This window comes from Struthio camelus, chromosome 2, assembly GCF_040807025.1.
Source record: "Struthio camelus isolate bStrCam1 chromosome 2, bStrCam1.hap1, whole genome shotgun sequence".
In the NCBI taxonomy this organism is placed as follows: Eukaryota; Metazoa; Chordata; class Aves; order Struthioniformes; family Struthionidae; genus Struthio; species Struthio camelus.
Window position 1 is genome coordinate 79,228,024 of NC_090943.1, and position 24,910 is coordinate 79,252,933.

The 24,910-nt window shown below is 38.0% G+C and overlaps 1 protein-coding gene across 1 annotated transcript; it reads right to left on the minus strand.

Moving 5' to 3' along the window:
• Positions 1-1,209: 1,209 nt before the first annotated feature.
• NSUN2 (NOP2/Sun RNA methyltransferase 2) lies at positions 1,210-24,796 on the minus strand. The gene is made up of 19 exons (XM_068931353.1): positions 24,507-24,796; positions 24,271-24,428; positions 23,977-24,081; positions 23,763-23,868; positions 23,011-23,082; positions 21,095-21,179; positions 20,032-20,224; positions 19,550-19,624; positions 18,237-18,367; positions 15,553-15,626; positions 12,370-12,500; positions 11,665-11,761; positions 10,428-10,603; positions 9,797-9,889; positions 9,234-9,369; positions 7,755-7,835; positions 7,392-7,530; positions 6,427-6,466; positions 1,210-5,757 (listed from the first exon to the last, which is right to left on the minus strand). Exons 1-19 carry the CDS (start codon positions 24,585-24,587, stop codon positions 5,391-5,393), a joined length of 2,340 nt encoding a protein of 779 aa, XP_068787454.1. The 5' UTR covers positions 24,588-24,796; the 3' UTR covers positions 1,210-5,390.
• Positions 24,797-24,910: the final 114 nt, after the last annotated feature.

Consider the following 24,910-nt stretch of genomic DNA (forward strand, 5'->3'; position numbering starts at 1 on the left):
CATGTAGCTGTAGCAGCCTCATCTCTGTTGGGCTACCAGATTCCTGAAATTCCTCATTGTAAAGTCAAGAAGTAAATAAATCAGGCAATTCCAGACAATTTTAACTCGCATCTCCTCTGCTTACAGGATGTTCTTCGACCTTAGCTCTGGTCAGCTTCCACAATCAAGTCTTTTTCATGGGACATGAAATTTTACATGAGCAAAATCAGGGACTTCATATGCTCCTCACCATTGTTCCTTAGAGCTGCCCATTCAGCCTGCTTTCACTATCACTGGCGCTGAGAGTATTAGTGTTATGCCTACTGCACTGCGGGAGAGCTGAAGTTTAAACAGGTAGGCTCCCTGATACAGGGGGTGCTCGACTTTTCAGAGTACTGAACATTTTATATGTTCAAAGCATAATCAAAAGCAGATCCGACTACTTCGTACGTCTTCAGGAAATGCCAGCGCCTCAAATCTGCCCCTAAAAACTAGACATGAGCAGTTAGTGATCACATGTTGGAATAAGAGACTAAACATTCAGAAGCCACAAAAAAGGCTTAGCCCATTCACCTATCAGCTTGATTTCAAATGCACAGCTAAAATCTTCCACAAGGGCTTCAAAAGTAGGTTCAATCTGTTGATTTCTTTTTTATTTTAGAACTTCCCTGGAGCCGTACAGGATGTCAGTTGGAAGGGACCTCCGGAGGTTTCCAGCCCAGCCTCCTGCTGCGAGCAGGACTGTCACCAACATGAAATCAAGACAGCCATAGCTTCATTTAGCTCACTCTTCAAAACCTCCAAGGATGGAGATCCCCTTTAAATGTCATTGTATCAAGAAGCAATACACTGTAGAGTTGTGCAAGCTATAATTCTCTTTGTTTTTGGCAAATGTGTTGGCTTCTGTACATTTAGCATAACCCTGGAAGACAAAAATATTTGCTGCTTGAGTAACGACAGGAGATGATGCATTATAAATGCTAGATGAGTATCAAATAGTTTTACTCTGCTGTTCTGTTTGGAAGGAAGCCAAACTCCAGATGACAGAATAAATATAAATGACAGTGATCTCTTTTCCATAAGTGACATAAAATTCCTCTGGATAACTCATAAAAAAAACCAAAAAGCAACAACAACAACAACATCAAAACCAAACAGGGTTATACATTGTTATTTATATAGCCAACAGTCTGTTATGTGTAACTTGATATAAACTCCAAAGGCAGAAATAAGAAAAGTTTTCTTTTTTATTTATAACTCAAGTAGATACTGTAAGAAATAAACAAGAGTATAGTACAGAAATAAGCCTCGGGTTTAAGAAACCCAGAACAACAAATTGCATAATTAAATCTACTTATGGCTTTGATACAACTATCAGCACAGGCATTAGAAAGCCGCTTGAAGCTACGTGGGTACAAACACCCAGCAAACAAGGTCGAGCTGCCCTCTGCCGTTCTGAAACGTGCCCTTACCAGCGCTTGAAACAGCAAGGTCCTTGAGCTCCTTTATGCAACTGCTGGATGCCTCCTGTATTTTGGTTAGCAAAAGCTTCCCAGTGAGGTAGTTTTTAATCCAGTTCTGCACACTCGTGTTGCAGGCATCGACATACAGCTGGTTGAATTTCAGTGTCGCTGCTAAACCCTTTAAAACATGGTGGCCATGGTTCTTCCGTAGCTCCTATATGGCAATGGGGGTGCATTGAGGCATCACGGTTATTTTCCAGGCCGCCACCTCAGCCTTTCAAACAGGCAGCCACTCTCTTGTGACAGCTCTGTATTTGAGCTCTTTTCTAGCCAGTTTTACTAGCCTTTGTTACCTACTTTTGTTTAGGCTACAATATATGCTTTAGGAAAAGGCAAAAACATATGACACTGTAAGTAGTTGCTTTACAAAGCCAACAGACTATCTAGACTTTTATTGGAAATAACAGACTTGCTATTCTGTCTATGCCTATTTTTTTAGCTTCTTTACAAGACTGGCCCGAGAAAGAAAACACTACAAGACCCCGTGCTGTTCTCAACTCTGTCAGCAATACGACTGCTTTTTTCCTGTGCTGGAGTTTTGCCATTGGAAGAAATGCATCAATTTTCCTTTGCTGCAGTCTAGGATAAGGATAGTTACAGGAGCTCAAGTGGTTCCTTTTACTACGTAAGGCTAAATTTGAAGTTTATAGGTTGAAAATTTTGACGGATATAAATGCTTTGAGAAGTCCCATCGACTTTTAATAGGACTCATGCTTAAGGAAAAGAAATTCACCTCAAGGGCTTACGGCATGTTAATTTTGAGGCAAACTATAGCATCAAAATTCCAACAAAATGCAAAAAAATGACTAACATAAGGTAAATGCTAAAGGCAAAGCTGCAAAGAGTATCTGTCTAGTGTTCTCCCTCCTTTTCTTTCTGGATTTTTCAGGCAGGCAATGGATAATTTCCTAAAGATCTAGCAGCTCCTCTTAAAGGCACCTCTAAGCAGAACCTAATGAGAGGATGCTCTTAGATGCAAGGATTTCTTTTTCTGGTTTCCTCTATTATACATAAAAAACTTGCCATCAGTGCAAACATTTGGAGTCCTGCATGGCTAAAAATGGCAGAATTACTGCAGAAAACTCTCACATTTAATAGGACCTGCTTATATGAACTTCATTATTTATGAACTTCAAATCTGGTCATTTAAAAGGCTTCTATTCGCAGACTTAACAAAACTGTTTAACACTTTTCTTTAGTCTTCTTTTCATAATTACGCTCGAATCCAGCCAACTGGAGGTTCAGCCATCTGACCATTAGAATTATTTGTTACAGTTGCACATACTACAATTCTCAGCAGAGAAAAATAGCCAAAACGCTCCCTGTTTCAAAGGGCAACCAACCTGGGAAGCTAGGACAGGCTTTTCAGCCACTATCTAGAATTTTGGGCATATTGGTTTCTGGAAATCAAAACAAAAATAACTGGAATAGAGCAACTGGCATAAGCAAAATAGTATTATTTATTTATTTCTCTTATTAAATATCTGCAATCTCTCGCATTTTCTGGAGATGTGGAGTAAAACCACTCACCAGCACCAAAAATAATTAGATTTACAATTTCTTGACTTAAATCTGTCATTTGCACTTGACAGGGAAAAAAAAAAAATCCAAAAAGCCAAGAGAAGATAATGCAGAAAAAAAGCATTACTCAAAGCATTTAAGATCATGCAGATGGGGACTCTTATTTTATTAGAAGTCTAAGTCATAGCTGATCTAATCAGTTTAAGGTGATGTAAGATGATAGCCCCCACTTTTCTCTAGTTTCCAGGTAAAAGTTTCCTACTCTCATCTTAGTCTGCCAGGGACAGCTCAGTGGTGAGCTGGATCAGAAAACTTAACAAGACCGTCTCTCTTTTTATACAGTTAACTTATTGCTGATTAAATTAGCTGAATCAGCTGTATCAACAAGCATTCCTATCAGAATAACCTGTCACAGAATTGTATCCTTAGTAGAGTCACTGACTGAAGCAAAACTAATGCTCAAGGGCACCAATAGAGACAATAGCACACATCATTCAAAATAAGTTCGGAACTTTTAACAGAATTTTAATACTTAACCTCTGGTATTTTTATGCTTTAATAAGGTTCATAAATTAATGGCCCTCTTCAGTGGTGAATACTGCAGACTGCGTGATGTTGAAGAGGACTTTAAAAACTTACAATCATCTTCCACTCTTCCTCCCTTTCTGATACTCCAGGATAAATGCAAAGATATGAAAATACTTGAAGTTGCCATGGAAGAAATTTTTTCTTATATACCTCATAAAGAATTTAATGTTATTAGTATAACCTGTATTCAAAAGAAAATTCTGCTACTTTGCTCTTCAGCATATGGAGCTGCCAAAAAAGAACCTGTCCAATCACAATCATCATTTCAAAGAATGAACCAAAACTTAGTTTTGAAAAGATATGATAGAGTGTTTAACTCCAACAAGCAAAATACAAGGGCAAGAACTGAATTTTTATTAACCTACTTTTATGGATTCTCAAGAGGAAAAGGACTCCTGTCAATGCTTTTTCAATGCATGAAACTTAATATCCTATCAGAGGACATGTCATTATTTCAGTTTTATACCTCTCCCTCAAGAGTACTCCCCTTGATGAAGTAGTCCAAGGGCAAGCATCAGAAAGTCTGTTGTAGGAAGGTAAAGTAAATGGATCCAAGCCATATTAGGACTTTGCCAGTAAAAATAAGAATCGTAAAACTCAGTTTGACAGCCAGCACAGTCTGTGAAATACTTGCATCGCATAGTCCTGCTGGAGGATAATACTCATCTTGTACCACCAGTCACTCTCCTTTTAGGTCAACTTGATACAAGGACAAAGAGTACTGCAGAAGCTAAGCCACAAAGGATGGAATTTATATTATGAAATTCTGAGACAGCCATCTAACTATTTTTTAGTTTGATTAAGTGAATCACCCTCTTAGACCTAAGTAACATCCTTTAAGCATCTTCTCTACAACAATATATACACCACCACCCTTGTTTTTAAACTATTATTTCAGCTATAAACACATATCTTGCAAAAATTAGAGATGACTCCCACTTGAAGAAATGACAACAAACCCAAATGACTGGAGTAGGACCGAGGGAGAGTCACAGGCTCTTAACCAGGCAAATTTCTGGACAAGAGTTTGAAGCATGCTCAACGTTAAGTGCTCTCAAGTAGATCTTCAGGAATTAGCTCTCCCTAACAAGGGATTTGCCATGCTGAAGAATAATCTTGGACATCAGTCTCTGACGATACACATACATACACATCGTGCATTTCTTTTTCAGGACATTGGGCATTGCTTTATTCTAAGTAAACATGAACCAGTATTTTATACTAATGGCTGCTATAGATATAACCTATACATGTATCTGTGTGGATACTCACACCCTTATCCTTTAAAAAACCTATATAAGCATCATTCTCTGGTTGGAGGTGAGGTGGGATAAGTGGTCTTAACCGGAAAAAAAATGCTTTCCTAGAGCTTGTACATTTTGAATTAAACCCCAGTTTTTTATTGTGAAAGGATTCTGCACAAGATTCAGACCAGTATGACAGGCGATTATTTGCACGTATCATTATTCTATCTCCAAGATAGCCTTCAGATTTTACTGGTGCACGGTCCATTGCCAGCAACAGACACACAAACCCACTGGTAATACAGAGCTGAAAATGTTAAAAACAAGACAGATGTAAAGAGAAATCTCTTTAGTTTTCATTTAAAAGATAAAAGAGGTGAAACTTTAAAAAGAGAACATCATATTCCAACTGAAACTTTAAAATTAACTTCCCAGCTAAAGGCAAAAGTCTGGATGTGAGCCTCATGGAAGCTGTTAAGTGACGACAGAGAGAGAAACTTAATCATCCACACTACTTATATCAGTCTTCGCTTTCCTAGCTTACATGATTGTTGGCATTTTTACTAAGTTGATCTAAATCCTCAGTTTTATTTTCGACTTCCATAGCACTGTTTTCCACAGGAGTGTGGGAAGATTCTTCACCTGTTTCTCCTTCCGTTTTTGCGACTAAATCACGTTCTTTATCTTCCACATCCATTCCTTCCTCCAGTTGTGCTTGCTTGTACTCAACTTCTTCCTCCGTTTTACTTTCTGATTCTTCCTCTTTCCTCTTTGCTTTAAACACCTCAACTCCCATCATCCTCAGGTAATGAAGTCTCTCATTCTTGGGCACAAAGGCACGGAGCGATGTCTTTCCTTGCCAACCACAAAGCACTATGGGACACTGAAGAGTATCAGGTTTCCTACAAACAAAGTTACATTGGGTTAACTGTGAGCAAATTAATCTTGAAATCTTATTTTATAGCCATACCTTTATAATTAAATGCATAATCTTTTAATAGCATACGCTTTTTATACCTATTTATAGAAGATGGAAGTAGATTGTTCTTAAGTTTAAAATCTAAACAAGTACCTGCTCACCTATAGCAAGCAAGCAAAAAACCCCCCAAAACCTGAAGCTACTGATTTCAGCACCGTGTAAAACAATGTTCTGGTTCTGATATTTTCAAAATTAATTTAAGCAGCAGTGGGATATAAGTTTACATTTAATAAGAACTCAAGAGCTTCTAATACTGCTTCGTCAACAAAAATGAACAATAAAGAGGTTTAGCTTTCTCTATTCCAAACTCTGCAGTCAACAGGGAAACAAAGAATCGCATGCAGTGACACTGTGGAGTCCCGATGGGCAAAACTACTGGCTGTCCTTTACAGGGCTAAATCCTACAATTGTTTTTGACAGTAGACAGGCAAGATAGAATATACAAAGAATTAACAGGGAAAGAAGCCTTCTGGCACTGACTTTACTGTTGACCTCACTGCATCTCTATGCCTCCATTTGGTTTTTCTGAGTGAAAAGAAAGTCTTGTTCAAATTTTAAAAGTACATAAACAAAGAGCAATCCATCTACTTACTCAGGGTCAGGGTCATACTTCAGAACTATACTTCCCATTGCTAGGGGGAACAAAAAGGACATGTTACTTGGTATAAAGTTAAAATGATTGTAATTTGAAAGTGTTGAAGACAACTAGCACTTTTTAGATAGGCACACAACATGGTGTCACGCCTGGGCAGGAGTTCTCTACATGAATACAGTAAACTACAGACAATTCCAATTTTTATTCTTTTTGCATACCAAAGTATTCATATACATTTTATATAAAAAACTGCCAAAAATATAAAACAACAAACAAAACACACAAAATCATGAAGTGGATTAATCCTGACAGTGACTCTAGCAAGAAACCTTACTTAAGTAAAAGGAACATGAGAGCACGCTAGCCCAAACATTAGAAAAAACTGTTCTTCAGCTATTCTATCCAGTACATTTTGCCTTACCAAACACCAAAGTATAAGTAACTATGATGACTGGAAGTAAAATGATATAAAGACTGAAAAATAGGCTGAATTTTTACAAGCATCCAGTATGGAAGGGAAAAAAAAATCTATTATGAGGAGTAGACAGGGCTTCCCATAGTTAAGAAAATCAAATCTGAATAAACTTGATACGTACAATCATGAGAAACCACTGCAGATGCCACGAAAACAGCTTGACCTGGAGCACTTCCAGGAGCAAAAATCAGTAGTTTATCACAAACCTCTGTTCATCAGTATTGCTTCACAGAAGTCACAGGTTTGGAAAGTCTTCTGTTCTCTGGAGTTCATATACCTCAAAGGCTGTGACCAGAGAGGTCTGCCATCTCCAGCAGCACACTGGGCTTTTGTATTATTTAACGAACCCATTAACAGCTACGTTTAAGATAAATTTAGCCAACGTCTTTAGCGAATACAGCTTGTATGCCTGGATTTTCATAGTCTTCCATGTTTTAAAAATACTACAGAATGCTCATTTTGTCGTAACGCAAACCAGAAAGCTTACCCATATCTTTGACTTTCTTCTGTGTTTCACTGCTAAATTTACTTAAGAATGGATTCTCCTGGGTTAGCAGAATTTTAACATCTTCTATACAGACATTTATAATCCTTGCATGAATGAACGGGTATAGGGTATATATTCCCTGTTAAATAAATAAATACATTTCAAAATGCAATCTTTGCTTTCTAAAGGAAAAAAAGTTAAAAACAGTATCTGTTTTAGCTAATAACAAGAAACAATTTTCACAACGTTTTAAACCACACTGAAAATAAAAATTGTCAATTTGACAAAATTTCTGCCAGATGCGTTCTAGGTTCTACAGCAAACCAATGTTCCTCCTTTGAAAATATAATGCTATTTAATTACCTCTTGTGCTAATCTGAAGGCACATCCAAACTGCTCACCATCACTGTTGCGAGACCAGACTTTTATTCCTGTGTTAATAACCTGCCAATTGTGAAGCCAAAAAGCATCATTAAAGAGTATAAATTCTAAGTTATCACTCTGAACTCTGACGTTCTAATTTTAAATTATTTCTCTGAAGGAAATACAGTTCTGCTACAACGTCTGCTCATTTATGTTGGACACCGAATTAAATTCATGGCAAAATTCAAAATGTAGATTGGCTTATATTATAAATGCAGCCCAAGTTTTAGCTGTTGAGAGGGAGAGAGGAAAAAATATCCCAGTACCAAAATATAAATCCCTCTCAAGATAAACAACTTTTGTTCTTTTCCATGTTGTTGAAAACTGAACAAGTGGTAGTCTTAAAATGAGGGCATTGAACTATTAAGATCTAATTTTAATTTTAGTAAGAATTTTCTGGGTGATTCTGGGAAAGTCAATCAAGGCAGGATTTTAAAAACACACAAATGCTTAATATGAGGACACTATCCATTGTGGTGCCCAAAGACTTAGTGCCTAATATGAGTTTCTCAAAATCTTGTCAACTATGCAGCCATTTCTTGTCAACAGGATAAAAGAACAAATACTTACCCATCTTGAATCCCCCTTTTCTCTATATTAAGGAAGTAATGAATATCCTTGGAAATTTTCAAGACTTAACTGGACAAGGCCACGAGCCTTGTCTGATCTAGCTTTGAAGCCAGCTCTGCTTGGAGCACAAATGAAGCTGGACTAGATGATCTCCTTCTAACCTAAATTATTCTATCACTTTTAAGATAACTCCTTAGCATTTGCGAGGTGTTTTCCATTGGAAATCATGTGAAAAAAGTAAAACCATTTTCCCAGAATTTCTAATTCACACAAACTGCTACTTATGCCATGATCTTTCAGTTTCTTAACAACTTTTTAAAACGTTCAGTTGTTGTACTGAGTACACATGCATCTACCATACTATTGTAAAAGTCAGTCAATTACTTTCACATAATGCCCCAGTGTTAACACAACCAGGTATTAGTTCAACTGAAGTTATCCATTATTTTTGGTGGGCTTTCAAAGCTTACTACACTTTCGTAATTAAGGGGCTCATATAAACATAACAGTGTCAAAGTAAACTTTGGAATATTTGTGAAAGCACCTGACGAACACATAATAATTCAGGTACACATACAGCAGTTATACTCCCTTCCTCTATTCTTAAGTTCCCTTCCAACTAACAACAACCATTTGTTTGTAATCTTGGAGACCAAAACTTATCTTTCAGAGACAATTCTTTACCTCTTAAAAAGAGGATGGAAAAAGAGGAAAACATTCATGCAGGCTAAGAAAAAAAAGCAGAGGGCTACTTCTCTGTATCAGCAATAGACTCTGCAACAAGGTTGAAGGGAGGCATCCACGACGCTCATGAATTCTGTTGTGAAAATCTGAAGAGATGAACCATACCTTCATCTTCTCACTGTTGTTCAGAAGCACATTCCTTAGCTCCCTAGAAACCATGTACAGCTGTCTCTTCTTCCCTTCTTGAGTTCGAGTTAGTAAATTCATCTTGGGAAATGAAGGGTCCAATGCATAAAATTTCCTGGGGCCAAAATACTCATTAACGCTTGATTAACTGAACAGTGAAATCAGATACTCAAAATGCACTCACTAGTCTATTTCCTGGAGTGATCTCTGCAAAAACCTTCAGTCACTTGACACTTCAGCTCCACAACAGGTATTAGCATTTCTAAGACTCATGATATCAGAAAATATTAGCTGTCATAGACACCAAGTTTCAGTTGAAAAACTCCAGCGCTATCTTCTATGGCCTACTGAATCCAGATTATTTTTGTTGGCTATCTTCATTTAAGAAAAGTATTAAGTGCTGAGGGGAGGGGCACCTGGTCTAAAGTTAGGGGAAAAAAATTATGTATGAACAACTAGATCCATTTTTCCTGATGAACTAAATTACTAATACTCCTGAACAACTAGGATTCTTACTGCTAAAACAGAAATTTTTTCCTTACTGGATAGGAGGGAACAATGGATCATCTTCAGGGAGAAACACAAACGGGTCCTCTTTAAAACCAAACAATTTCATTTTTTTAGATGGTGGTGGTCTAAAAAACACACAACATTGCCAAATTTTAGTAAAAATGCTTGGTTTAAAATCAGATTTATTTCACTCAGTCAATACTTACTTTACAAATAGCAATAATATGCAATGAAGACTGGCATTTTCTTATGCTTCATTAACCAAGACAGTACTAACCCACAATTTATTTTCTTAAAATAAGAAAACAAAAGCAGTGCTTGAGAACAGAAAGCCCATACAAGTAAGCAGAGATTTGTGAGGGAGTAGCAGAGTGACTGAGGGAGTAACAGCTAAAGAACTTCCAAAGCTTCATTTTTGAAAGTAGTTTTTTCCTTAACACAGAAGTTAGGCCTAATAGACTTTGCAAATGCTAGCAAGAGAGGTAGTTGTTTTCCTAATTTGCTGAAATACAAGACAGAAAATATGGCCATGTAAGACAGTCGAGCATATTCAAGAACTGCTTATTTGTCCATTTTTTAAAATAAATCCAACTATTTAAGAACTAAAGAATACTCAGCGTTTGGGAAGCTGTTAAAATAGAAATATTTAGACATGTCTCTTACCCACATACTCCTTCCTTTTTGTTTTGCTCAGTGTCTGAATTCTGCAATTTTTGCATTTTCTTAGACTCTTCATTTTCTGCAAGTATTGGTTCTTCAATGATGTCTTCAGAACCATCCTCTGAATTAGTTGCTGTCACTATAGTATCTCCTGTTCTCTGTGGTAATTTCTGATTAACCTGTTTCAAATTACAGTAAGTACTTTCAACAAAGCAAGAGTAGTATCTAACTGGTAATAAAAGGTACCTACGTTCCCTCTGCACATGCTTACTTCTCATTAATTTGTACATTTAAAAAGATCCATTTAGGGAACTACTCTATCTACTAAGTCAACATTCCATCAAAATTTGCATTACCTGCAGCACTGCTCTGGACAATTTCTCACTGACTTTCCAAGAAAGGTATTCCTGTACCATTTATAAAATGCTCAAGCATTCACAGAGAAGACCATTTTAATTCAGGATCAGTTCTTTTCCTCCTAGCACTCAAAATAACACACACATCTTGCTGCATGCTTTCTGTGAGAGTACAACAGCATGAAATTTACAACAGTATGAATTATTCAGATGAAGCTTGCTTCTGCATGCATGCTTTTTCCTTATTGCCTCCTAAATTTTACTCATAAGGTGATCCAATAAAGCAAATTGAATCAAAGGCAACAGTAATAAAAGATTCACCTAAGAAGTTTTTCTCAAAGACATGAATAATCTAAGAGATCAAACAAAATCTGACAACTTTAAACCCTGCTGGTTAAACAGTGGATGCAAGTCAGACGGCTGAAGCTGCTACACTTCACAGCTTTACATCCATTCCTCCTAGACTCTACTCTAGCGAATCGCTGGCCCTCCAGCCATAGAGTAAGATGCACTGAAATCAGAATTAGCTTACTACAGCACAGTAGAAAAACTGCAGCTGAAGGACCACACACACACACAGCTGAGAGCAGTAACAGCTTCAGCTACCAAATCTAATCTGCTTCTGCATTCTTTCATAGCCTTAAGTTTAGGTTCAACCTTTATCTTGCTATTTTATTATGATGGCAGAATTGCTTTTTCCTACTTTCAAAGGAGATTTTTTTAAAGTTCTCAGGGGATTTAGGAATTTATTTTTACCTGACACACTGAAATATAACTCAAGGGTACATACCGAACAATAGTTACATTTCTATTACGGAAACTTTCAAAAACATTCCAGAAAGGTTATAAAAGGCTATCCTTTTAGCTTTTTAAAGAGAAATTACCTTAGGCTGACGTTTATTCCATGGCATTGGAGATTTTTTTATTAATACAGCCACAAAGAAACCTCCTGTGTTCTGGTGATGTGGCAATATCCTAAGACTAGAAAAAGAAAGGTTGCCATCTGTTCATCATCAGCTTTCAGGTTGTCAGAGAGTACTAGCAGTGTCACATTTATATTTACTTCTCGAGTAAACTAAGTATTCTTTTTAGGATTGCACAGATTAATTGATCATACTAGAAAGAGGATCTCAAATAGAGCATGCTGGCAAATAACCTGCATCAGTGCAATGCACTCATTTCACCATACACTTCTGAGCGTTAATGAGTCATTTTTAAACACTGTATTTTTGGAATAGCTGTGGGAAATCTTTCATAGAAAAACAGTCACACTGCTGAAAGATTTAAGTTTTACATACTTTTCTAGTCATTTTGCCTATGTATCTCTATTGGTTGTAAATAATTAGACCTGTTTGCATGAGTGTTTTTTTTTTTTTTGTTGTAAGCAACCTTCAATAATTTCTCTGACATCACTAGAATCTAACTGTTGTGTAATGTCATTACATATGAAACAATCAGAGTATATTCACTAATAAAAGCACAGGTCTATGCTGCAACACGTTCTTAATCTGAATGCCTTACTATAATTTGCCCATCAGCATAAAAGGTAACCATTTAAGCTTCATAAAATCTACTCTGGGAAAATTTACCAGCGCTCTAGATTCATTGCCTTTAGCTTCTCTTCTTCTTTTACTGGAAACATAGTAGGGCGTATTTGTGTTTGTCTATTAGAAGGTACATCTTTCCACTCTTCAAACCACTGTCCATCTTTCAGCATCACCTTCACAGCAGGAAAAAAAAAAAAATAACACGAACAATTTGGGCCAACATTTTAACAAGTTTTAATTAAAATACTTTCGAGACAAGGTTCGGATGCCAAAAAGAGAAGTTACTTTCTGGAACAGTAAATTAATTTCTTTCAAAGGCATTGTTCCTGTATGTATTGCATGGGTGCACCTAAAGTGCAGGACATTTTTGCCAGTCACGCCTTTTTGCTCTATTCTTTACACTTCAAATAGTGAGCAGTCAAGTAAAGACTGGTGCAGAATCAACTGCAGTGTTTTCTGTTAACTTCCAGAATATAAAGAAACCCAAAAACCAAAAGGGGAAGGACAGCAGTGGAATATATGAAGATTATTTAAGACATGTCACTTCTCTTTCTCCATGAGACTGGCTGTGTGACATTCTACTGGGGGCAGTTTCCAAGCAGTATACAAGAAAGAAGGGTGACTGTATTCTACTACAGACTAGCTGACTGAAAACGAGAAATCTGAAGCACTTCTCATTACGCAAGTAAGATGCAAGATTGCAACATGGCTTGGTAAGCATAGAGCCCCATCTCGCAGCCCTGTGTAGCTCATAGGAAGATTTTTAAGGAAAGTTACTGAGAATCATACCTCTCTGTATTTTCCAGTGTTTGCATCTTTAGAACTCAGAACACATCTATAAATACAGTCCGAGAGTCTGAGTGGACAGCATACTAGCCTGTCCTCTCAAAGAGCCACAGGTTTTGGAGGACCCTTTTTGAATACAAGGTTAAAGCCACAACTGTTTTAACCAGGCATTTTGACTATTAATTTAGCAAGAATACCAAAGTGAAAAAAAATAAAATAGGAAAAATTTTAACTTCAAGATCTCTAGAAGTCTGCTTTTCATAGTGGATATTACGGCTCTAAGAAAAGTCACCTCTGCAGATGTGTGGGAAAGAAAAATAAAATTCGTGATTGAAGTGACGCGTCCTTCAGTGTTTTTAGGAAAAAAAAAAAATAGTAGCACCACAGTGGTGGAGACTTCAGGACTGTTAGGTGTGCTGAAGCTTTTCCATATAATTTTCTGTGATTTTTAAAGATTTGATTTAAGTGGTCTACTGGAAACTGAAATCTAAGATGTAATCTAGATTACAATTTCACTAAGAAAGTTCCAATGCAGATTTCAACATCATGCAGTACGGTATTTCTCAGTAACGGTGCCATAGTGCCAATGATCAGATCACACCTAAAATACCATGCCTTTACATATTCCTGCTACCGAAACAGAATGGACTTTCCTTCCAGATTTAATATTTCAAGTCTAGACCCACTACATGTCATATTGCTAGATGGAAAGAAGACAGGCTGTGATTCTGAACTGCTCTTTTTTGCAAGTCACAAGTTCTGCTTGACAGAAACAAACAATGAATAACTGGAAGTGCTAATGAGTCTAGGACTATTTTGCATATGATAGAGTAACTGTCTAACAGCCCTGCTTTGTTCAATTTTGGTTTAGCAGTCTAATCTCACAGTGTAACCACTGGAGTGACAAGATAAAGAGAATATGCTAATCTCTCCTATCAGCCATTTTACTAGCCTCTCATACGGGGAGAACAAAGACTAACAGTGTTGCTAAAGTAGATTACCATATCTGAAGTTAAAGTTTTTTCCTTCAAGATTCTGAAATAAGTCATTGCAATTCATTCATTAGCTGGCTTGAAGACAGAGTACAGAATATTTGCAAGCTCCTCAATGTCCCTTGAACAAAACTTAATTTTCCTTATGCTGTTTATAGAGATGTACAGTCAGCTGATGCTCAGGAATATTCAGTGTAATCACTAAGTCATAGAGTGTCCACTGAACAGATGTTTCTTCAGGAAACAAAAGACTGCCAAGTAAAAACAGCATCGAAGCAAGTTAACATATTCAATAATGAACTAGCCAATAACGTTTGAAAGAATGTAGCAGCAGCAAATAAGGGCTGAAGAGAAAAATATCTTAGAAACTTTCTGCAGTTTTTAGTAGTATACTTTTTTAAAGTACACCTGTTAGGGAGATTTGTCTTTCAAAAGCAATGATAGAAATACGCCTTCCTGGGAAGACAATATACCCTCAGTAAACTTTATGAATATATTTTGTAGCCTTATACTGTACAAACAAATTACGAGGAAGATCATATAGCCAGTTATCCATTTCACATTTATCCTTCAGGTACAAGTGTGCAATTCAAATGTTTTGGATCAGAAGAGGAAAGAAACTAGCCAGCTTTTAGGCTGGCTTTCTAATGTTAGAGCATAATTAGGTCTTTATTCCATGTGTCTTGCTCATTAGCCTAGCTTCACGCAGGCACAACCCTGCAGACTGTACCACTGCAAGAAACTAGTGAAATGGTGGGAGAAGACAGAATCACCAATGGTGTTGCAACGGCACACATTCATAATTAAGATTTAATTAGGGCTTCTTTCCCTACCACCAGGACAATCTTCTACTTTTCTTGCCCGTTAAAAGAAGTTGAAGAAGCTTGGGTTACTTTTGCCCTTCCCTACCAGTCTGTTTCCAGAACTGAAATCAAATAAGCCTTGAATAAAAGGTTCTGGGTTCCATTAATATACTAGGATTACTCACATCACTGCAGTTTCTCTAGCTTATTTGGAAGTCAAACCTGTCAAACCCTTTCTTGAAATAATTCAAATGGACTAGCTACAGAAGTGCAGAATCCAGCAGTTAGAGAGTCTGAAGATTGAGGAGGCGGTATAAAGTGTCTGAAAAGACGCTGCCATCTACAGGACACAAGCTGCACACTATAGGAAAGGGAATTATATTAAGAAGGTAAAGGAGGTAAATCAAAGAAAGCTAAGGCACAAAGGAAAAAGCAGACAAGGGAGATGAGCTGCATTTTGCTTATCATCAAAAAGAATTTCAGCCCTCTTCCCTGCAATATTACATCATCTAAAATTCTAATCAGTAAATCACTAACATTATTTTAGCTCAGTCTACTGACTTCAAATTGTACATTTCAAAACTCTTTCCTAATTTAACACTCTAGTATAGACCAAGAACTTTACAGAAATATCAGGCAAATACCTTCCATTTTGTAATTCCTGGCATCCTCTTCAAACCTGGCAACTCAGAAGAGACATCAGCAAGTTCTAAGGCACCTGAAAGCCCAAGAATATAAACATTTTTAAAAACAAAATTTGAGAATTGGACTCTTAATGAACTTTTATAAACATAATTCTCCACAAAGTCTTAAAACTTCATACCTGGAAAACATCTTTTTAAGCCTCTCAGGTAACAAAATGTAATACAATTACTGCAGCATAACTTAACAAGAAGGATGAGAAGAGCTGTTCACAACAACTCTGGAAGTTTACAACCCGTATAAATTAACCAAAAATTAATGGCTGGATATTTTTTGTAACAGCCTATACTGTTAAAACTATATAATTAAACATCATTACGCCAGGCAGTGCAGTTATGGAACAGTTTTTATTCTCGCCTTCTTGGTATTTGGAATTACTAGACTCATTAAGTGTTTTCCAGGGAAGTACTCTTTTGGGATGACTATGCCTTTTGAAATGCTGGATATAGTCTCATTTTTTGGATTTACAATCTTACCATAATCCAGTGTGAGAGGACTTTTTTTTTTTTTTTTTTTTTTAAGAAAGGGAAGGGAAAAGTCCAAACTGTTTAACAGGAAAATAAGTACTAACAGCCTAATAGAATAAAAGGCTATATGCCCCAAAAATATGCCATTTACTGCAAGAAACATCAGCAGAATTATCATTATTTAACCTGCTGATTAAAAAACTTTGAGCAGCCCTGAGTCTAAAAAGAATGATATAAAAACTGACTGTTTAAGCAGGTGATGGCTCTAGAGAAAAATAACCTTAAACTTTTTTTCATGATTCTGAATTCTTTACTTAACAATTAGGTAGGCTTTTCCTCACACTATTCTGAATTTATCAGCCTGTTCTACATGAGCAACCATTTATTCTTACAGTGACTATGTGTATGTGACAGCTGAAGGTAAATCTTCCAAATAAATGAAAAAGTGGAATGGGAAATCATAGGCAAATGCCCCCCAAAAATGGCATTTTCAAAAGTGACTCAAGTAACTCAACATTTCTGCCTGTCCTTTGAATAATCCTGAATAACTCCACCATTACTTCAAACGATGGCTCCAGACTGCATCAGGCATTAAATGGTCCATCAGAAGTACTATAACTCCCAGTAGCAACACAAGGTACAAGTGCCTTTTCGTCACTCCTTCAGGCCAAAGGGGAAAGGTTTCTCATCTGCTCCACGGGTAGCAGTATTACAAAGCACCAGGAATGAAGACAGAAGAACCAGCAAACCTTCTGGACTGATTTTCATTTTATGAAGCAAATCCTGCAGGTCCAATGTCCCTAACAGACCGCTGCAGCACTTTTGCCCTTCCCTAAAGCTGCATCTACATCCAAGCCCCAAGGCAGACACTTGCTCTCTGGGACATGTCATAGCCTCAAAGTATGCTTAAAAACACCTCTACTGGGCAAAGACAAGATCCAAATGCCACAGCCCAAGGTTGCAGTGAGGGTCCTCACTTCCAAGCACTGAGTTTGTCCCAAAAACCGCATATGAACTGCCCTCAGTTCATATCCATACTGCTTGATCATCTTTAAATTAGTTGAACTCTAGCCTACCACAACCTTCAATAAGCCATACATATTGTAATTTACCGGAAAAAGATCTATGCTGCTCTGACAGTCTGCCAAAGAAACTATCTTTAAATAAAAATGTCTTTTGATTGGAAAATATACAGTCAATTCCTAATTATCTGCAGGCATTTTAGCTGAACTGCTGTTTTAGAGACCATGACATTCCATGGATATGTAACTTGGGGCCAGAAGAGTGATTAGTATAAGGAAAATACTACACAGAGCAGGCTATTCTACTTCCAGGATCAGCTCAGCTCCAGAAATCATGTAGCTACTTTGCACAGTAGAAAGGTCAACTTAATAAACTCAGTGGAACTTTCCATGTAAAATCCAATTAGATGTCTCCGAACTTCAAGTTAGTGACTCAGAGAACAGCGTTCACCAGCACAGGCCCAGAAATGGGGGCTAGTCAACCCTACTATCTATCACAAGCTAAGGCAGTGCAGCTTCCCAGCTCATCTCAAATTTTCCACCTCTTCTTATCTCAGATGATGGAGATTCAACAGCAACTTTTATTAGCCTTCATATGCAAGTCAGAAATGCAGAAAAACATAGGCTCAAAGATATTAAGTTTATAAGGATGTCAAGATGCAGGTCAAAGGATGCTAAAGATATCAGTGACTCACCTGCTGGTGCACAATAACATTCCTCAAACTGCTTATATATGCTTGTGACCTATTCTAGACTTTTTACCCTTACGGCCAACAGCAGTAGGGTCCCAAGCTGTGCTATCCAAAGGAAACATGAATGTCAGACAGACTCCTGTCAGTGGAATCAGTCAGTAGAAGCCAAATAACAAAAAGGCAGTCTTTTTGTTTTGTAGAAGTCTTTTGCATATCATTAACAGAAATTCTTAAGGATTTCTACTCGCACCTGGCTTAGGCTCATTTGAGAAGTTTGCTTATATCAATGCCAATAAAATCCTAAAGGTGCTAAAAAAATACTGCAGTTTTGCAGACTAGGAACATGTTACCTATACTATGCTCATTACTCGTTCTATTATCCACATATCTTTTTTTCATGCCAAGAAAAAGAATCTCCCCATTTTCTCCAAGGTCACATTCTTACCTTGACTCTTCTCCAGTAGGGATGCAATCACAGCTTCATTTTCAATAGGATTCAGTGAACAAGTAGAATATACCATTCTCCCACCTTCTGCAAGCTGTTCAACACCACGAGTTGCAATTCTTAACTGCAATCTAACAGAACATTCTTCGTCTAGCCAGATATCACTCAGGAACCAGAAAGACTTCCCATAAAAATTTTTACAGGTGAAACTGTACTGCAGACATATTACTTTCCCTGGACTAAGTTAGCACATACTGAGTTCCATAGCTGTCACCAGTGCACAAATTAAAGAACGTTTGTAACTATGTCAGCTATTTCTATACTGCAGACATTTACAATTACACCTGTTACACAGCTACACATATTAAAACAGCAATTAGGTGAAGCATTAACATTTTTCCATAAATTTTAACAATACATTCTGTATTTTGTTCTATATAATAAACTTGATGGGTCACTATAAAATGTCTAATACTGGAAAAACAACCCTCAAACCCTACTCTTCTTCTCAGAAATCTAGAATTAAAATGAAGAGTAATCTCACTATTACAAATATTAATGACAATGCAGCTTAGCTACTATTTGCCTTCTGGGAAAAATATCACCAATACTGCATTATCAGCTTGTACCCTACACCTGCGTACTTACAACTAAAATAAAAGCTGCAAGTATGAATAATTTATCAAGCAGTAACAAGTTATCGTATGGCAGCGAGTCACAGTAACTGACCTGCATTCTTAGCTTCTTACAAACGCACAGTAAAATGTTCTAAGCTCCTTCACTTATGTTTAAATTACTGCTTTTTACCATGCATGCATCTGCACCAGGCTAGGTGCTCATTCACCATCAATTAACATAAATCATCCATTGACTGGTAATTGAAACTGTATGTATGATCTCTAATATCCTAATAATCGAAACATTACTGTCAAAATTTTACAAGTGCCTGTTATTTTATCAAGTATTTCCTAAAAGCATTTTACCTACCTAAATGCTAAGAATCCTATCCAAATGATTTTTTCCCTACTTTATTAGCTACCTTGTTTAAATTAATAACTCAGTGATTAATAGGCCAGGTAGTCATAAGAATACAAACAGTTCAGATTCACACACTTCACTGGAGATCAACCTCACATCTGAAATATTAACGCTTCCTCAGAAGAACACATAAGTGCTTATCCGAGAAGAAAGTGGCAACTGTTCTTAATCTCTGCTTTGTCATATATTAATATATGAATGCACGCAAATGCTGAAGAGACAGGAAAAGGAGGAGATAAATGAAATAACTGCAGAAGCATTATAAGCACTTTTACCCATGGAGCTGTAAACTATTTTGTGTAGTCCACTTCTTCCATACGTCAATGTTTTTCCTCATGGTTCCATCTCCACTACAACAGGGGTTGAACAGATTTGCATTACATGTGGATACAACTCATTTTGCATCAAAGTCATTCATATTAGCAAAACATTAACAGCTGCTCTCCCATATTAACTAGATTTCATATGTCATACTGTTTGCTTCTAAGCTGTCTTTATATTTCAATATTCTGAGCGTAAGGAGATCAAAATTCATAGCCTTTTAGCTAACCAAATTTAAGAACCGTTTGGAACGAAAAAAGTTTGCCTTGATTTGGTATACCCTTACCCAAGATTGTTTAACAGATTCATCTGTTTTGGAAGTCACTGTACACCATATCTCACTCAGTAACACCGAAAGAGTAACTTGCTAACAAAAAATTTCAATACTGCACTTAGTACAATAAAATCCGTGTACTGAAGAATACATGCAAGATACCTGCAGGGGACGTCACACAAAATCCTGTCATAGAAGAGGACCTCTTTTCTTCCATCAACGTCTATTTGTAGATTAGGGATGCTGGAGGCATCATGATTTACTACCATGATACATGGACTGTTTAACCTCTTAGCTTGATGAACCAGCAGATAGCAACGCTTGTTGTCAACATCATTAGCAATTACAAAACCCTCTGGAAACATAAAATATCAGGAAGATGCTTTACTATTCAATAGGAAAATAACTGTAAAGAGTTTACTGCCTCATATTCATATTTGTACAAGTCTTTCACTATTTTTTTTTAGACGACTTTCAGTAAAGGACTTTTACTGAACGTAAAATAAAGTCTCAAGATGTAGTCTCAAGATTTCTAGCTTCTGTGCAGTTTATATTTTTCATTCTCAAAGTAAAGCCCTCATAAAGAGAGAAAACTTCCACTATCCCCAAAGACAGAAAATCTGCTGACTTGCAGAGATTGTATAACAACAACAAAAACAACAAAAAAAAACACAACTAAAAACTCAATCTCATAGTTTCTATGGGCAGTGTTTTCTGTGAGCATCTCACTGAAAGTAAAGATTCTAAAACTTAAAAACCGATAACTATGATACCCTTTATTTTATGATTGACGCAATAAGTCGCTCACAGGACACCACTAAAACATAAGCACTCGTGGGGCACTATCCAATTAAACAAACCTAGTTACTACACAAACATTAAGTTCTGATCACACTTAGTAGTCTGAACTGTGAAAACATATAATCCATCTCTCTATTTCAAGTCACGGAAGCCCACAAAGTTTCAAGGAAAAGACGGAGGTAAAGCAAGATGCAGAGAACGGGATACACACGCACTGCCTGAATTGCGGGAAACTACCTAGACATAATCTTTAAAGAATCTGAAATGCATTCTATGCTTATTGTCCCCTTTCATCTAACCCCAACACTTAGGGAATTCAGTTAAGTGCAATTATTATTTATCTACGATATTAAAAATAATCTTCTACAGGAAGAAAATGTAAATTTAAAGTCACAAAAGTTTCACGCATTTTTTCCAAACTTACTGGGAAAAGGAACGTTCATGTCTGCATGTAACATTTCAATAAGTTGTGCAGTCTTAGATCCAGGTGCAGCACACATATCTAGAACCTACAAAAATCAGGAAGTTAAAAAACCTTACCTTTTATTTTTAATGTACTCAAGAAATTAAATGTGGGCTCTTGTTTAAACTGAATATTTTTGTATAAGATTGCAGAATCACGGTTGTTCTGCACATAGCTTTGCAAAAAAAAGTACACTTTTGCTTTTTATATGCACCAAGGAATGCAGAGTCCCAAATACAAAAGGCAATCAGTTTGTAGGGCACAAATATATCAGTTGACAAAACAATTTGAAAAAGAAATCTGAACATAGACACAGGGACATGATCCTTTTATCAACTCACAAAAAATTTTGCCTGATATTAATTGGAGCTTTACACACACTCACACACACACAAACACACACTCACACACACACAGAGATTACAGGTAAACTTACCTTCAAGAGCAAGTCACACTTTTCTTTAACTATCAGTAAATTAATCAGAGAATATTTGACAGGTAATTATATATATTTTGTAAAAATGGTTACTATCCTCCCTACATATTTGCATTTTAATGCAAAAATCAAGGCAGCATAAACTGGTACTACTATGCCCCAGAAGAAACACCTGAAAAGTATTCAAACCACCTTCAGGCAACACAACACTCAAGCCACTAAAGACCTGATCGCTAGCATATTTCTTGCTCCTGGTTCATCACAAACTTTGCTTGTGATTGAGTCACTTACATAGTCACTCTCACAGCAAACAACTTGACTGCTAACACTGTTTTCCTGAGGAAGGAAGTTTAGAGTTTTTCCTCTTGCTTGGTTACAGATATTCACAAAACAGAAATCTAGCTATGTTCTGGATCTTTAGCAGTAAAAGTTAGCTGAAACTGGTCAATAGGATAAAAGATGGGGAGAGAAATACAGTAAGTAAATAGAAAAACTATCTATGATAAGCACTGTTGACATAAAAATATGTATGAACAGGTCTTCAAAACATATAGATCTGAAGTTTTAAAACTTCTGATCTAAGAAAGGATTGCACAATGCGGCCCCTTGAGATAGCAAAGGACTTTAATCAATGACTCAGAAATACTCTTTTTGTATCCTTTGCACATTTGGTGGACTAGCCAACAAGAAGTCGCTACCGTCTAGGTTTAATGCACAATAATCTTGAATAAAGAAAAATTCCTAGCACTTTTAACTAGCTCACTAACACAGCCTGAGAGAATAAGACCACCTGACAGTGCAAACAAGTGCAACTGGCAAATAAATGTAGCATATTAAAACATCACTAATGTCAGAACAGGACATTTGCTACCAGTTCTGCCAGATATCATTCCTACAATCCGCCATAAGAAAATATCATAGGCATTCCTTAGTCATCTCACTTAGAAGCTAGCAATCTATAATCTTTAGCAACTATTGATAGCGTGTTTCACCTCACCCAAATGACTTCACCTAACAGGTTTATGGAGCAACTTCTTCAAAAGGCATGCAGAAAGGAAAACTAACTTGTAGAAAATACTGTCATTTAGAAAGGATGCCTGTTCCCAGTGTGCTGGATAGCAGAGTTAAAAGTACTTAGTTATCCTTCTTTAAAAAGGAGCTGAAGCATGAATATATTAACTTATATACAACTAAGTGCAATCACATTTTAAAAGTAAGATTATGCAACTAATGAGTATTTCTTATGTGGTATTGAACATAGCCGATCCTTTGACAACGTACCTATGATCTGAACAATAGTTAATTGCTGTTGTCTACATGCAGAAAGCATGAAACATACTAATACATAAGATGATAGCAGTACAGATGCTGAAACAATTTCTAGTTTAATCAAAGTATCTTCTCAGAAAAAATTCCAGTACACGGTATATTTTATATTTACCTTATGATGAGGGTTAACATCAAGGAGCAGAGGTGGGATCATACTAACAGCTTCCTGACGACTGATATTTCCCTTGAAAAACAAAAACAAAAGTCAGAGACACTCATTTTTATTCCAGAAACGGAAGCATTTCTTCTGTTTTTACATATATATTTATGTGTTCATGTATATACATGTGTGAATATATAAAAATAAAATAATTTGTTACGGTATAATAATAAAAGCAGTCAGAAACACAGTTATAAACTTGGAAATAATTTTTTTAGCACTCAACACTAAACATAAACATGAGGTAAACAGGAACTTATCGGAAAATTCAGTTGGATGAAACACTGTGGTTTTATTAATTCTATGGACGTATTTGCTCTCAAAAAAGAGAAGAGAAACTGGCTTCAGCCAAGTACAAGAGAGAAACATCCATTCTTAGTATGTACATACCATACTCTTTTTCCGAAGACTCAAATGTCAGTTTTCTAACAGTAATTAATTATTTTAGAGGCGTATACTGTCACAATCCCAAACAAAAATGGAGATTAGTTTAGATCCAATATATGTAAGTGCAGTTCTGTGCCTGGAACTACAGGATGATTCACTGTCAACAGCAATACAGGCAAATATCCAAATTTTCCTGAGCTCATCAACTTTTGAAAGAAAAGGTACAGTCAATTTCCAATAACGTTTGGAAAAAACACTCAGCGCAGCATATAAAGAAATAACCAAGGCCTGTCAAAATCAACCGCCCTTAAACTTACACATTCTGTCTCGCTAACCAGAAACTGATGAAACTTTTCCAGTTCTGGTGATTTGCGCAAGATTTTTCTACTCAAGTTAGTGTGCCAGGCTAACTCTTCCGGATACCTGAAAAAAAGAAGGCAGAAAAAGGGTAGAGGCTAGCGAAAGGAAAAAGAAAGAACAAACACCGCAAACTAGACAAGGTGAACCCGCAGAGCGCCTTAGCTCACTTACCAGCTGAGCGACTGCGGCATTTCAACTTTTTGGCCATCTACCTCCAGGTCCTGCAGCTCTTTGAAGTACTTGTTCTTCAGGCAGTGCAGAATCTCTTTAGCATGGCTAAAGGAGAAAGAGGGTTTCTGAGGAAAACGAGATTAACGCCCACCTCTTCAGACGACCGAGCCTGACTGCCCTGGAAGCAGTGGCTAGCGGAAAGCTTGACATAAACCCCCCTGCGCGTCGCATCTCCACCCGCGCGGCCCGCGGGCGACTGGCTGCCGCCCCTCGCGGCGGGCCCGGGGCTCTCACCTCTTGTAGCCGGTGATGCGCAGCGTGGCGGGCAGCGGCTCCCGCAGCGCCGCCATGAAGGCGTCCCACTCGCCGGCCGGCACGATGCCCAGCTCCCGGTAGTACCGCTCGAACAGCTCGTTCTCCTTCACGATCTCGGGGTAGCCGCCGGCCCAGCCCTGCAACAGCGGCACCGTCAGCCACGAGGCGCCGCCGCCGCCTCCCGCGCCCCCGGCCCGGCCCGGTCCCGCTCTCACCGCTTGGTCCCCGCCGCCGCCGCCGCCTGCCCGCTCCTGCTGCTGCTGCTGCCGCCGGCGGTCGCGCGCCCGGCGGCCCATGGCGGCCAGGCGCCTGGCGAGGCCCAGCGCCCGCCACGCCGTTGAGACGGTTACCGCTCGCGAGAGGGGCCCAACGGCTGCCCCCCCGCGCCGCGCAACGTGCTCGGCGCCGCTGTGCGCAGGCGCGGGTTCTCGGCTTGCGCCACCGCCGGGGCCGCCCCGGCTCGGCCTGCCTGGCGAGCGGGCACGGCGCTACCTCAGACACGCCCAAGTGCGCCTGCGCCCGCCGGGGTTGGCCGTGACGCCATCACCCCGGCAGCACGCTTTTCCTGCACGTGACGGTAGCGGTGAGCCATCCCCATTGGCCGGCCGGCACAGCTGAC